We start from the raw sequence: 15,716 nt of genomic DNA, 5'->3' as shown, positions 1-15,716 counted from the left end.
GACACCCTGTACAAACAAATACACACACACACACACACACACACACACACACATACATACATATATATATATATATATATATATATATATACGGTATATATCATTTTTTTTTCATTTCAAAATGAGAATGCATGTTTCTTCTGCATTTTTGTAATGCCCAGCTGGAGTCAGTACAGAAAAAGATTCCATGATAATGCATTTCACATGTGGCATCCGACTTGAACAACGAGTGTTACCTGGGAAATAGGAATGATGATGAATGAGCCCCCACCAGCACTCTCAGTGACCACAGCCAGGAACTTGGTGTTGACAGCACAGAAGTGGTTGTCGTGGACGTTCTTGGTAATGGGGATTCCATCGTAGCAGTGCTCCCGGCTGCCTACCTTCCCATAGACATTTCGAAACTTGGAGCTTCGGTAGGACAGGCGCCATGACATCTGACGTAAAAAAGGACATAGTGGACGTTAAACACATACACTGTGAAATGTATGTTAGAAGCCAAATGTTTTCAAGAATAACAAAATGTTAACATTTTAATTGTGTAAGCAGACCTGAATATTGGAACGTGCTGCCATATCCATATACAAATTCACAAACAATTTGAGGAAGTTGAAGATACCTGGTGGGCCACATTGTGGTTATCTACACTTGAGCACCTTTAGTTGTGTCCGATGTATGATTCTACAATTTTTGACAAGTCTGGGGTTAAATTTATAATCCGCAAGTAGTTCAATGAATGCCTTACAAAGTACAACAACTGCACAGGTTAATTCAAATTCTGATGCCACCCCAAACACTGGAGCTTCTCTCACACCTGTGTCCAGTCAGCCGTAGCTTTCTGAAGTGGGACATTGCTGTGCTGTGTGCATGTTCAATAAAGGTGTGTGTGCAGAAACCCCAACACACAGCCTCAGCTCCCCTCTGTCACACTTCTGATGCCACCTCAGAAACCAGCGGGTAAATTGTCCCCGATTGGCGACACTTTCAATAACTTAACTTCCGATATCACACTTAGTGAAAGCTTCACTCTTTTTCCAAGGACCATTTTTGAGTGAACATGATGGGCTGAGGAAATCATTTGTCACATTTCCATCAAGCAAAGGCACAGTTGCAGGGTGGGATGTCCCATCTGTGTATGTCTGATAAAAGTCACACATGAAGTGGTGAGAAATACGCAATCATTGTGAGACTGGATGGATGATATCTCACACCGTCAGATAGGAACTGATAGAATTCCTTGGTTAGCATACAAATGGAGGGACTGACTGAAAATATCATTGGCAAGATTCATGAGCTTCACAAATTAATTATTGTATTTTTTTAACAGTTCAGAGACAGATGCATTCAATACAATTGTTGTTTCATGTCTGTTTCAAGCCATACCAAAATGGCATCAACAATTGGATGCCATTTCGGCATGACTTGAAACAGACATTTGCACTCAGTGCATGACCCGACTGCTAAAGTGAAAATGAAATCAAGTTTAACATCTGACCTTACTTAAATAACTTTCCTAAAGGCTGTTATCCCGTTTTTCATATCCAAACCGAAGACATCAGCTCAGAAATCAGATCCAGACAGCAGCTGGATAACACATTAAATGTATCAGCACGGAAGGTGACTGAGGAGAGGGAAATTAGAAACTGATCTGCTTTTAGCTCTCTTGACAAGAACTCATTCATTGGTCACTTGTGTACGGAATTGAGATGATGCGTCTGTCATCCCACAGAGGTTTGCATGGTCCATGCATGCTCCCACAGAAATAGAACTACACAAGCACACACAACACTTGTGTACAAAGTTTGAAAACCTCTTCGTCTCAAGTACAATGCTGATCAGGTCAGCAGTGTTCCTCAAATGACATTGTAGAACTGTATTCACAGAGCTGCTGTGATATGCTCGGATCTCGGACATCCACCTATTCTTCAAAGTCAGCCGCAGAGATCTCCTTACTTCCTGATTTTTTTTCCTTAACGTCCAATCAGACAGCTTGTACCTTCTCTGCCTCTTCTCTCATATTTTTACACTGCCTTGCTTTTAAACTCACATTTCCCACCCTCTTCTCCTTCCACTGGCACTAATCGCTGGAGAATAGCACCCCACTGGCACCAAGCCTACCGCCTCTTAACCATCCGACTGCTCAATATAGCCCCCACCCCTACATTCCTCACTGCAGCATCAGCAGAGTCACCATTATAGGCTTGCAAAGCAATGCTACTGATCGACTCGGTAGAGTGTTGTACTTCCAGAAGCACAGCGCAGTCTTGAGCACATGGTCTGAAAACATAGAAAATAAATCTCGCTGTCTGTCAAGGCTGAAATTGTCTCTCACTTCCGAAAGGGAGTCTCCCAGACGAAGCTCAGCCGAGATTACGAATTGGCAAAGTCGACGATTTCGACAATCATCTGTAACGGCAACAAAATCATGGCAGAGTTCAAGGTCAACAGATTGAATGAAAGTTGATTGTAAATGGCCTCCAGGCGCGGCACATGCTGAACTGGAGAAGGCACTTTTCATTTCCTGACTAAATGCTTTCTTCATAATCTATAGAATTATTTGTAATTACCATTATTATACTGGGAGTTTGCATGTTCTCCCCGGGCCTGCGTGGGTTTTCTCCGGGTACTCCTGTTTCCTCCCACGTTCTAAAAACATGCATGGCAGGCTGATTGAACACACTAAATTGTCCCTAGGTGTGAGTGTGAGTGCGCATGGTTGTTCGTCTCTGTGTGCCCTGCGATTGGCTGGCGACCGGTTCAGGGTGTCCCCCGCCTACTGCCCGTAGATGGCTGGGATAGGCTCCAGCACCCCCCGCGACCCTAGTGAGGATTAAGCGGTTCGGAAAATGGATGGATGGATGATTATACTGTATTACATGTTCTTGTTTTTACATCTATAAATGTTCATACTGTATTATACATCGTAGTTGGCAGCCATTTTATTGGAAATGGTTTCAATGAACTACTGTTATAATGTACAGATTCGTTATGTCCCTCGAGGTATGTTGTAACGAGGTCCGACTGTAATAAACATTTATTGCACCTTTGACGGAATCAACCTCCGACATTTGACCATTTTAAGTGGCAATGTGGCATTTGTGTAGCCCTTCCCTTGAAAATTTCACGTGCGCAGATACACATTTACTCATTTCTGATTTGAAACAGTATCTCCCATCTAAGTGGACCCTTGAGGAATTGCATAAAATTATGTTAAGAATGCATGGCTACAAGTATTCTGCGCCTTCATTATATTGCGGGCACATTTGCGTTAATCCTAATGACTTCTGTCCCTTGCTCCTGGGATCTTGTCACATTTCCTCCCCAAAGACGGCTTCATATTTTGTGGTGCTTAGTTAAATCCCATGTAAAATGATTGGATTGCTGTGACCTTTGTAAAACATCTATAGGTCCTGTTACAGGCTGAAGAGTGGAAGTCTAGCAGAGCAAGTTAATACCCGCCCCCAACATTACTTTAAAACCCACACATTCCTTAAAATTCATGTTTCAGTGTATTTAAATATATTCGTGAAATCATCAAAAAGCAGAGTTTTTTTGTGTGACAAAATCTCCCTCTTATGTATTAATGCATTTCTTACTACTATCAAATTGAGGATGAACGGGAATCAGGATGCATTGTAACTCATGTTATAAGAGTGAACACAGTTGTAGGTATTTGTGTGATTGATTCCAGACCTAAAATTTTTGCATTATTTTCACTGATCTTGCAATATGTCTTCTTTTTTGACAAAGAATAACTACAACAGCCCCAGGTCAGATGGACCTATGGACGCACAAACAACAAAACAAAACAGTGTCCCATGATTATTGTCGAGAATGTGTTTGAAATGTGTCCAGCCCCCTGAAAGCTCACTGCTTGTTTTGGCCCCAAACCAATGACAGTGAGAGAGTGAACATGTGCTTTTGCTATATAGCATTGCTTTGCTGTAAGGCAGACAACTGGAGAGAGCAGGGTTGTTTTAATTTGTTTTTTGGCCACATTTGCCAGAGGATACACTGCTACTTTTCAAACAGCAACTCCTTCACATTCTGCCTCCCATTCGTTTAAATTCATTCAACCCGTTTCTTCTTGTCTGCTATACGCCCACACACACACACACACACACACACACACACACACACACACACACACACACACACACACACACACACACACACACACACACACACACACACACACACACAGGAAAAACTTGAATTCATTCTCAAATAAAGTACACTCAGATAAATTTAAATTTAGAAAATATAAAACTTCAATTTATTTTCTCATAAAAATTACATTTTAAGGATTATTATTGATTTTAGAAGCTTTCCCTGAAAATTAAGGGCAATTAAGAACATCATTTTACAACCCTGTTTTATAGTTTTACAAAGCAATAGCAAAAAGCAGCTCGCTGAGGAACAGGAGAGTGACTGACAGGGAGTGAGGGTAACATGACATTTTCCCCTAGTGTCTAAATGTGAGCACCTCTGTTCATCTTAGTTCAAGTGGACCTTCTGGTAACTCTGATGCACTTGCCTGTTTCATTATGATTGTTACCTTCTTAAAATAGCCATTATTGTATGTCAACCTCCCTGAAAATGATAATGCAGAAAGAAGCTAATAGCAGGGAAGAGTATAATCCTTTTCATTTTATCCTGTCCTAGAAAAAAAAGCAAAAGTTGAGGAGTCAGGAACATGGAAAAAAATAACAAGAAATAAAAATGGGAAAGGAACAACCATGGGTGGAGGTGGTGTGGTGCACGCAAAGGATCCAGTGTAGGGGGCGGTCTCCAATGGCTGCTTCAAGGCGCAGATGTGCTTCTGCCATCTCGCAGGCTGAAGGAAGGGAGCCGCTTTCATTTACATTGGTTGAAGTCAGCTGTAACCACTTCAACAGCGGCACAGCCCTCTCGCTTGTAGATCTGTCAGCCTACGCTCATTTTCGAAGTTACTAACATCGGGTCGAACCCACCACTGCACAGTGATACGCCACGCAATGCACATGATTTATTTGGGTCACGAAAATAGACCCCCTGAATAAATCTGTTGCAGCCCACAAGGGCTTACAGCAGTGGTGTCAAAACAACGGCCCGCGGGCGTGAACCGGCCCCCAAGGAGGTTTGATCAGGCCCGCGGGATCATTTAAAAGTGAAAAAAAAATGCATAAAAGACACGGAATGAATATTTTTAATAGGGTGCAATTCATGGAGGATCCGCATGGGGGGGTGGACACATTGTTTTGATCAGAGAAGAAGACAACAGCAGTCTCAGTCTGTCACTTAGACAGACCAAACACAGCAGACGCGATCAAGGACATGTGAATACTTTATTCTGTACAGATTTAATAGCACTCTCCTTAGTTTGTAAGGTGTAGGCAGGGATTAAATTTAGCTTTTATATGCACATGTGTAAATGGTTTAAAAATTCCTTTCTTTATAAATCTCGTTTAATCTTAAAGTGTATTACTATATTTTTCAATACCAATTGTTAAAGTTTTGTGTCTTTGTACAAATCAGCAGGATTAGTTGAGATGCATATATGTGAATGATAAAAGTAAATTGCACATTTGTCAAAGGAAATCTAAGGTGCTTCATGAAATGTTTTGTAAAAGATATGTTCATTAAATATCAACATGTTCCTAATGTTCTTGTGTTTCTTTGGACCAAAGCAAAGCAAAGACATATTATTGTGGTTATTTACAGCAGAGTATGGTATAATTTTAATGGTCCAGCCAACTTGACATCTACCGAGGCCGTATGTGGCCCACAATGTGAAATGAGTTTGACACCCTTGGTTTACAGTGTAAAAAAATAATTTTCGCTGCTCCTAAAATACTGTTTATGTTATGTTTCTGTTTGGTTACGTTGGGTTTTGTTCCCTCATGTGCCCTTTTTGTCGCCACCTGTTCTCATCATCAGTGTCCCTTGTGTTTAACCAATCAGCTCCCTCAGCTCCCTTTGTGTCTTGTCCAGGTGTTTCTTGTTGTCTCATCACTGCTTGTATTTAGTTCTGTCAGTCTTTGTTGGGTCATTGTGAGTGTAAGTATACAAGTGCTCCTGTCATGTTTTGTTTCCCTTCATAGTTTTGTTTGTTACTTTGGTTCCTTGTGATTTACAGGCATTTGTTTGAGTACTTGGAGTTACAGTTTTTCCAGTGTACTCCTGTGTGTATTTTTGTTAAATACGTTTTGGTCAATCCACCCTGCTCCTCCCTGCTTCCCTGCTTTCTGGGGTCCAACCAACTACTCAACCACCATCACGCAAAGCTTGACAGTTTAGGTCAGTTTATTTCTTTTCAAACCATTGCTGCATGTCCACAAAGCTCATGTTGATGCAGTGCATCCATACGGACAATACGGACACACAAATGCATACATACATACATCCATACTATAAACCAGTGGTCCCCAACCTGTTTTCCGCAGTCATGACTATACTTTTGCATACTGGCAACTATACATCAACGGGGCTGGGGGCTGATTCATAACATTCTTCATCAACAAACATGAATATTGAATGACGTTTTTGTCTTAGCAATGCAGTTAGCCACCAAGTATGATGCTCTGTTGACGTGGAGGTCCTCGGTAATTGTCTCTGTCATTTTTGGTTTCTTTCAAAATACTGCAAAGACTTGTTTTTATTTTGAATGCAGGATGTTTGGTCTCCAAGTGATTAATCAGTTCAGAAGGCTTCATTGACCCATTGCGGAGCCGCTCACTGCAAATTTGCAGATTGGGATTGGTGGGTGGGAATCACCTGTCACAGTACAGTAAATCCATATTTCAATTTGGGCTCCTGGTTCGTGAAATGCACCTTTTATTGTCTTCTCGGTCAGATAGGCTCTTGTGTTGTCTCATCATTGGCCCTTTTGATCGTTGCAAAGAAATTTACCAAATCCAAATGTTTTTTTCCTCATTTTGATAGGATGCAGTCTTTTTCAACAGAGACAATTAGCATCTCTACATGCTTCGAGAATCCGTTTCAGACTGATGGAACGGAGAAAATCTGGTCACTTTTCAAAAAATATATACTTGTCAGCCTCAGATAATAAATACACCGGATGTACTGTCAGTTGTTTATTCTTTCATTTGTGTGGCCCGGTCAAGAGTGGCCCACGTACCGGTGGTTGGGGACCACTGGTACACACCACCCATGGTAGGAAAGTGCTTGACTTTGTGCGCAGTTGGATAGCTGCTGTATCTATTAAAAGGTCACTCATGCACATCTTTCCAGTCTGTCGCATTGATCTGTTTATTGCCAGCCTGTCAACTGGACTTCTACAGAACAGTAACCCTGCAATCCCAATAGCCTCTTTTCGCAATATCCTTTGGACAAATATTCAATTGGGTATTTTATTACATCTGTGTCTCATTAGTGGCTCTATTTATTCCCTTTTGGATGGTGATGTTTTAGACATGAGTTATAGTGATCATTCGACAACAAATACTCCAATGTGTGAAGGCATTCACACATTTTATACTGTTTTGGATGTTCTTTAACTTCATCAGACGAAAGGATATCTTGGCAATACCAACTGTAGATGGGTATTTTCTTTGCTAATATTAAAGTCCTCACCCGATATCTACACTCTACAGTATAAATTCTCAGACAGGGAAAAAAAAAAAACACAAGGACTCACTCTGCCTTTAAAGCTTTTCCTTGAGCCCTGATGATTGTGTCTGTAGGAGATGCAGAAGTATTGCTGAAAACTCAGTGACTTCTGGTCATGTTTTAATAAACTACCAGTTAACCTCAAACAGACTTTCCTTCGGAGGCTCTGCTTTGACAAAACTCATCCACCAAACCACTGACATGATGCTGAAGCTGTGATTTAAAGCTGACACAGCTGCGCAGTGTGCACCACAACTAAGCTTCAATAAAACAAATTAATAAATTTGTGTGATACTTCTGTGTCCACAATAACAAATCAAACGGAATGAAGATGCAGAACAAAGTAAAATAAACTATACTGTGAGCTGCTTAGAAAGTAATATCTATATTTACACTGCTATCAGAGCCCACAGGCAAAATACAGGGCTGAGTTTGACCTGAGTGAACTTCAGTGTGTGTGTGTGTGTGTGTGTGTGTGTGTGTGTGTGTGTGTGTGTGTGTGTGTGTGTGTTTATGTGGGCGGTAGGATCATTCACCATTGATGTGCTCTCCTTGCACCACTCAGCACTCACAAACGTTCACTCAGCTCTCCGGTGCTGGCAGCTCAGACCCAAAACGTATGTTAGGATGTGTTGTATCTTTCATTTTAAATCTTGCTCCACTAAAACAAGAAAAGAACTCATGGCCAACAACCAAACCAGGCGTTGAGAAAAAGCAGCTGTTATGAGAAGTTGAGAACACAAGACAAATCCAAGTTGATGTTGCACAAGCATGTGCAAAATGACAACACAGCAGAGTGTGCAGTATCGCTATTGTTAGTCTCATGCATGAGCGTGTGATCTGGGATAAAATTATGTGAGCAGATTCCAAATGACCTATCAGGCAAGGCAACTACGGTTTCGGGGTGAGAAACACCATCATTGTCCCTCAGTGACACAACAACCACCATAGTTAGCAAGAACCAATTAATGCATCTTCACTGTTGCCTTAAATATACTGTAAAAATTGAGGCTGTTTCACACAAAAGCTGGAATTGATAAATAAACCACACATACTGTTTCCCACATACAATTACAAAAGCAAACAAAAGTGAGCGGAAACATTGCATCATTTATTCATTTACTACAAGATCATGTGCAGTTGCTCCATTGTCTTTTTAATTAAATGACCAAGTCGATGGCTTTCAACTTGAGAGTGTGTGTTTGAGCAATGCAGATCTGAATATTGATTAGAACACTTCAATTAGTGTGGATTAGATTTGAAAATGGATGCAGTTCACAGTTCATGATTAATTCAAAGAATAATTCATAAATTCTAAATATGGTTTTGGCGGGTTAAAGGGAAGGAAAGAAAAGACGAGTGCCTGAAGCTCCTGGCATCAGGAAAATCTGGAGTAGCATCATAGTTTTATAGGTTAAAGTTATTGGGCGTGTGGATTTTTGACCAATTCTATGGTACCATAAAGAAAAGCTGTCGATTTCGTTATGTGTGTCTGTTTTATAAATTTCAGTTGAGTTGAAAACAATTCATTTGGGACCATCGAGGGATGATAAGATAGGACATTGGTGTCTCTAAAAGTCTTTATTTTGATTTGATTGATTCATCTATGACTTTCTTGGGAACCTGTGCTTGGGTTTGAGTTGAATTCGAGCTACTTTCCTTCTGTGTCCTCCAGCGATTTTGTCTGTTTCACTGTGCCGGTCAACAGTCGCACGTCACCCTAGAAATGCAAAAAATGTAACAAACCATTCCATTGAGAGCTTTTTACAATTAGTTCCAGTCATTCAAAGGAAAATCTGTTGCTGTCATAATGTGAATGCTTTCAGCCTGTGGTTGAATGATATTGTATACGCAGAGACAAACGAATTGGAGAGTTTCCCCATCTCATATGGAAACGCAATTCAGCCCTTTCATACAGATTTGAAATGTTGGTTCTACAGACCCACCACATGAGCGGATTGGACATTTTCAGACAGGCGATGAGGTCATGAGATCTGAATTTCTTCCAATACGAATAGCTTTTTCTGTGGCTTTCTCACAGCTATTTACTCTTTGACCCTCTTTTGTGTCACACTTTTAGTCTATTCCTTTGCCCCACTTGCTCTCTCTGTGCATCTCCCTTACGTGTGTCCGTTATCTGCTCTTTTCAGGCTAACTCTGGATTTAATATTTTTTAATCTATTCCACTGGTTATCTTTTTCAAATTCCAGGAAAGGATGTTTTGCAGGGTTACCGATTTAGCTTGCAGATTATTTGTGCCAGTGTGTGACTGCGAGTAAACTGGTTGTCAATTAACCAGGCGCCTTAATCAGGTTATATTTCGTAATGGCAGACAAGGTACACTGAACAAAGAACATTGAGAGTTTCCAGAGGAATTTTCTTATAAACGAGCATGGATCCAAAAATATGAATAGAATTTCTGAGATCCCAAGCTGAGACATATCAGAACTTGTATTATTTTAATGAACATATAAGAGCCTTAACATTGTAGGATATGGCAGAGGCTTAACCGTAAACACATTTCTAAACACTTTCAAACCACAAATGAGTGAATGATGTCAGACCGGCACCGGCCTCCTTCATAATTGGGGTGTTTGCTGATATGTAATTGCAAACACACTCAACACAGATGGAAGCCCACTGTGAATTTGACTATACTCACATCACTAGGATGAACATGTAGCTTTATCTGAACACAAATGGCCTTATGCTTGCAAGGGAGGACCGCATGTATTTTTTCCCCCCAAATATGAACACACTGAGGGTGTCCACTCTTCAATCGCTGTTCAAGGGTCCCACCTCTTATTTGGGGATTAAAGCTAAACTGAGTTTTATGTTGTCCAAATTTCAGGTTAGGGTTTTAACATAGATAGACTATTGAAGAATAAATAGGGAACTCAAAAAATAGCATCAGTATTCCTTCACTGCCACTTGATGCATTACCAACACATACCAAGGAACCTTTTGCAAGCATTAGTTGGTTTCAGGTCTGGCATGAAATCCTGTAGAGTTCAATTGTCATGCTGTTTTATTGACGAGTGGGGGCAGGATGGAGCGGGAGCTTAACAGGGAGATCGGTGAAGCGTCAGCGGACTCGGTATCGGTCTATCGAGGAGCTGAGCTGAAAAGCATAGCTGTCAATTTACCAGTTGATCTACATTCTGAGCCTCGCCTATGGTCGTGACCAAGAATTAGATCCCAGATACAATCAACCGAACTGAGTTTCTTCCACACGGTGTCCTAGCTCCCCCTTCGAGATGGGGTGAGGTACTCAGAGTCAAGGCGCTGCTCCCCCATGATGAGAGGAGCCAGATGAAGTGGCTCGGGCATCTGGTTAGGATGACCCTTGGATGCCTCCCTGGTGAGGTGTTCTGGGCGTGTCCCACCACCAGGAGACCAGACCCTGGATAAGCAGTCGCAAATGGATGGATGGATGGATGGAATTTGCATCATACCTACATTTACATCTATTTGATGTGCTATACTCAAACACTCTCAACTTAATGTATCATCTACTTGAGAGCAAAAACACAGGTTTTTTTTTTTTTTTTTTTTTTGGAAAAACAGGCTTCAAGGGGCTAATGTTTAAAGTCATCCTTGATGGACCAGGAAGAAGACCTGTAATGAACAGATGACTGATGGTTTGGTCTTGAAAGCGGATGCATTTAAATTAGTGCAATTTTCACTGACAATAGTTTCATACAAGCAGTTTTAGCTAGCTTTTCGCCCCTGGTGCTTAAAGTAGTAAAAAGGGAAACACTGAAGCCCAGTCTCCTAACTGTCAGTCATGTTCCTTTTATTTTAGAATCCTTGTGTCCATATCCCACAACTCGCTCAGTCATAACACACTGCTTTCTCTGTAGTGCCACAAAACAACAGGACCATTTTAGGACTTCATGTACAATTCATGGCTTTCAATGGGATGTTTGCAACCTTTCGTGCCAGTAGCTGACCATGATATATGGCACTTCTGAAAAGCTGCTCAATGAACGGAAATTGGTTTGGACATGAGGCACAATTCAGCCTGTTTATTCCTTCAAGAGATTTGCAGACCGACTACAGCCAGACAGCTGTCTGGAAACACTTCTGAGTTCAAAAAAAGTGTTGTTGTGGTCATTAAGCCTTTCCACTTAAAAAAAAATAATACATTGACATGAGGATAACTGAGTGCAAAAATCAGCACGAAAGAGAGCCTTTGTTTTGAAACAATAATGGCTTCTTTCTGAAGCAATGTGAGAACACCATATGGGGTCCCTTCTTCCCACTTCTATCTTACGTAAGATAGTAGATGCAAGCCCCAGGGTTTTCTTTAGAAGCCTTGAGGATGTCTACACACACTTGCACAGATTTAGGTCATGAAACAGAATAATAGTTCTTTTGCTAGATCACAGAATCTCCAATAGACTTCACCAGTAGAAATTTCCCCCCCTACAATTTTTTTACTTGCCAGCCAACTCACAGCTGTGGTCTCTCTCTCTCTCTCTCTCTCTCTCTCTCTCTCTCTCTCTCTCTCTCTCTGTGTCACACACACACACACACACACACACACACACACAGACACACACACACACACACACACACAAACTAACACACACTAACAGACTCACGTGTGCACACAAACAAAAGCAGTCTACTATAGTACAGCACAGCAAAATTCTCACTCTGAGCCCTGAGGTTTAAACTGTGAAGCTCATGGCACCACATGGTGTATGCATCAGGAAGCAACGCATTCAAGGAAACACATTATCTTATTTGTGCTTCAGTAGAAAAAAGGGAAATCAGAAATGTCATAATGAGAACAAAATGAAAATGAATTAGATAATACCGGGAGTTGAAAAAACAGGCTGAGGTCTAAGCATACTTGTTTGTTTCTGTCACTTTCTTTTTACTATTGCTAATCACTGTACTATCCATTTGTTTACTACAGTATTCCATTGCAGGGCTTAGTACCAGCGCCATTGTGTTTTATAGACATACACGATTGCTATTTTTTTTTTCCCCAAATCAACACAAAAGTGATGCAAATAGTAAGAGGGTCATTTATTTCCATTTTCATTTTGTTTGTTGATAATTTTGAGTATATCTCTTTAGTAGCTCGATAACTTCATTTTTATAATTAAATACCAATAACAAGCTTGTTAGGTTACCGTTTGAACAAATCAATGTTTGGTAGCAATACATTGGCTCCAGATCCAGGCCAAAAGAAAGCGGACCAAAGCATCAGTCTTAAAAGGTTAAAGAGCTTAATTCCTCTCTGTCCCACAGACGACTCAACCAAAGGCGTTGTTTGAAGTCAAAGGGCGAGGAATTAAACAAGCAATGACCTATTTTCGTAGCACTTCCAATTTTACCACTAAAACACAAGACAGTGTGACTTTGTTTGTTTGGCTTTTAGATTATTGAGTCGGACTACTCTTCATTGCGAGAGCTTAGAAATATTAGTATTCAAATAATATGATATGAAGGAAAATCCTCATAACAGAGCAATAAAAGGCCTGTCTGCAATATTGTCGGTGTGTGCTGAGGGATGGAGGGTCATTCAGCACTGTCAGCACAGTAGCACTTGTCCTGCATCCTATCCCAAGGTGACTTCTCTGCTGTTGGCAGGCAGAGCCTTGAAAACAGTTCATTTTCATCTCTGCCTGCTTCTCCCACTCATCAACATTTTGACCCCCCCCCCCCAGCCCAACCCATTACCTTTTTTTTCCACCTCTAAATTTTGGACAACTGCATGATTGTTTTGCAAAATGGATGAGAACAATTCAATGCATGTCCTGTCTGGAGTCAGATTTTGACATGCTTCTTTCTAAGAAAGGAGCACATGGCCTTTTTCTATTTCAGTTGTCATAGTGGCGAAACCTACGCAGCAGCAGCTCTTACACTTCCCACACAATCACACACAGGAAGATAATTTGTAGTTTGAGAATTGAGGGTGTTTGTCTATGTGCTTATCTATATAAGATGAACAAAAGACACAATTCCATATTAAAGGGAACATTTCTGGACAACTTGTGGGTGTGAGACACAAAAATGAGCAAATGAGGCCATTGTCCTGTGTCTCCACGAGGGCATCTATTTTGGTTCAGCTTAATTCTCCTCCTGGGTGTAGGTGTGCTCATTCCCTTTAACTGTCTTCCTGTCTTGGATTTCTCTCCCTTGGTTAATTGATTAAGAGGATTCCACCTGCTGTTGCAGTCCTAAGCACAAAACACAATCTTGAGTCAACGTAAACACTCAGATCAACTTATGACTGCGCGCACACTTGTTGACCAGAGATGGTGCAACAGTGTGGGCTACGCGAGCATGTGCCTTGGGCCTCGGGCCAAGCGAGATGGCTGGCACTGGCCTATATCCATGACAAATCAAAGGCACTGCTTTAAACACTGCAACATTTCAACATGGTACCCTGACTAACCTTTGCTGGCTGGTGGCGAGAGGAGGTCCCGAGAGATGCTTGATAATAGTTGACATCAATGAGTATTTTGGGCGGGTCTCAATCCTTCTTGCTTGGGCTGTAAGCCCTGCCCTCAACTTCAAACTGTAACCCCAAACTTGTTTGGATTGCATCACAGAATGGATGGGCGACCTTCAGCCCAAGGGCCAAAAAACAGTTCACAAGAGCTTTTGAACCAGCCATTCAATTCTAAATAAATGCAACCTCAGACGAAATGTTTTTAAAAGCTAACCCCTAAATGCTTATAATACTTTTCAAAAACCATTCATAGCGGTTATAATTCCAGAAATTTAGTACGGGCCTTAGAATTTTCCATGAAAATCCAAATAGCCTTTTATCAGCAAAAGGACTCATGCCTCTGCCTTTCAGTTATCAATCATCCTCCATTAAGCATTGAGTTCTAATTATAATTAAATCCAATAATTTCAGCCTCAGGTACTGTAGTTTGTATTAGAAAAGTGAATGTTTTCACGGAAAACAAATAAGGTTGCTTCTGTGTTGCATATAAATAATACCTGGACTTTGCAGACTTTAAAATGTATCTTTACCAATTGAAAGGGAAAACCTGTGGTAAAAGTGACATATTGCAAATGAGAAACTGCCACCCAGTTGTATCATAACCACAGTGTCTGCTATGTCAACAGTAACCATGTTGGCAACTCATCTTCATGCACTTGGTTTAAATCAATCGTAGAACAGAGAATCGACCTTCCTCACCCTCCCGAAACAATAATGTCACAGGAGTCATCCCGAAGCGCAATTAAGCCATACGGCGCCTCTTACCTTTGTGACAGTCATGCAGAATCAGTGAGTGAGCTGCAGGCCAGTGTCCCGTTCAGAGATCAATGCTGCAGGAGTGGCAGAGTGATGAGGAGGAGAGGAGGGCAGCTCTGGTTGCTGGATAAGCAGAGAGATGGGGGGAGAGAGGAGAGAGAGAGAGAGAGAGAGAGAGAGAGAGAGAGAGAGAGAGAGAAGAGAAGAGGAGGGGACAGAGAGGTTTGTGCGTCTAGCCCACTAAGTACCGAGAGGCTGATGGCTGCTGCAGTGAAGTCACGGCTGGCGCTCTGAGTGCAGTTGGCTCCTAACAGAGGGAAACGCTTTCCCGCACTCTGCAGGACACACCCCTCTCCTCCTACCTCATTACGTGTACTCAAGGAAACAACACACACTGGGATGATGCACACGGTCTGCCTGACCTGCTTTCTCACTCAGTATCGCAGTACTGTCTGGTTAGAGGTGGGCTAATACAGCTTATTGAGCTCTGCAGGGCGAGTGACTGTGCAAAAACATGACGATTGGCCGGAAGAAGGGGAATGTTGGACACTGTGTGTGTGTGTGTGTGTGTGTGTGTTGCATTTTGCCATTCTGCCCACTGCACACTGCTGTGTGCACCGCATGACTGATTACATGTTATCTGTACAAAAATGAGAATTAATGTCATTTATACCAGCACATGTTTGTGTCCTGAGGTGTCTATGTTCTACACCTATGCGACTTTCACGCTTCAGAGCAGAAAAAAAGCACTTGATCTTTTATTTTTACAAATTCCCAATTTACATTGTTCTCTTAACAGCTGCAAGATGCCATTTGCTATCCAAATTAGGACAATTGGTACAGAAAATGGAATGACAGAAAATATCCAATTCTAACT

At 41.4% G+C, this 15,716-nt stretch overlaps 1 protein-coding gene across 2 annotated transcripts in view; it reads right to left on the bottom strand.

Annotated features, from left to right (window-relative positions):
• Positions 1-15,267, bottom strand: part of coro2ba (coronin, actin binding protein, 2Ba) — a 27,185-nt gene extending 11,918 nt beyond the window's left edge. Inside the window, exons 1-3 of one of the 2 annotated variants that reach the window (XM_019867471.1) lie at positions 15,088-15,245; positions 14,849-14,962; positions 237-437 (exon numbers count right to left, since the gene is read on the bottom strand). In XM_019867471.1, coding sequence (XP_019723030.1) covers positions 237-437; positions 14,849-14,863 — 216 coding nt within the window. In that variant the 5' untranslated portion in view covers positions 14,864-14,962; positions 15,088-15,245. Of the gene's footprint in view, positions 1-236; positions 438-14,848 lie in introns of both variants that reach the window. The other variant, XM_019867473.1, reaches the window with a different exon arrangement.
• Positions 15,268-15,716: the final 449 nt, after the last annotated feature.

Source organism: Hippocampus comes, unplaced genomic scaffold (assembly GCF_001891065.2).
Source record: "Hippocampus comes isolate QL1 unplaced genomic scaffold, H_comes_QL1_v1.1 scaffold2, whole genome shotgun sequence".
Classification (NCBI taxonomy): Eukaryota; Metazoa; Chordata; class Actinopteri; order Syngnathiformes; family Syngnathidae; genus Hippocampus; species Hippocampus comes.
The sequence above is the reverse complement of the archived record's forward strand: the minus strand, read 5'-3'. Positions and strand labels throughout refer to the sequence as shown.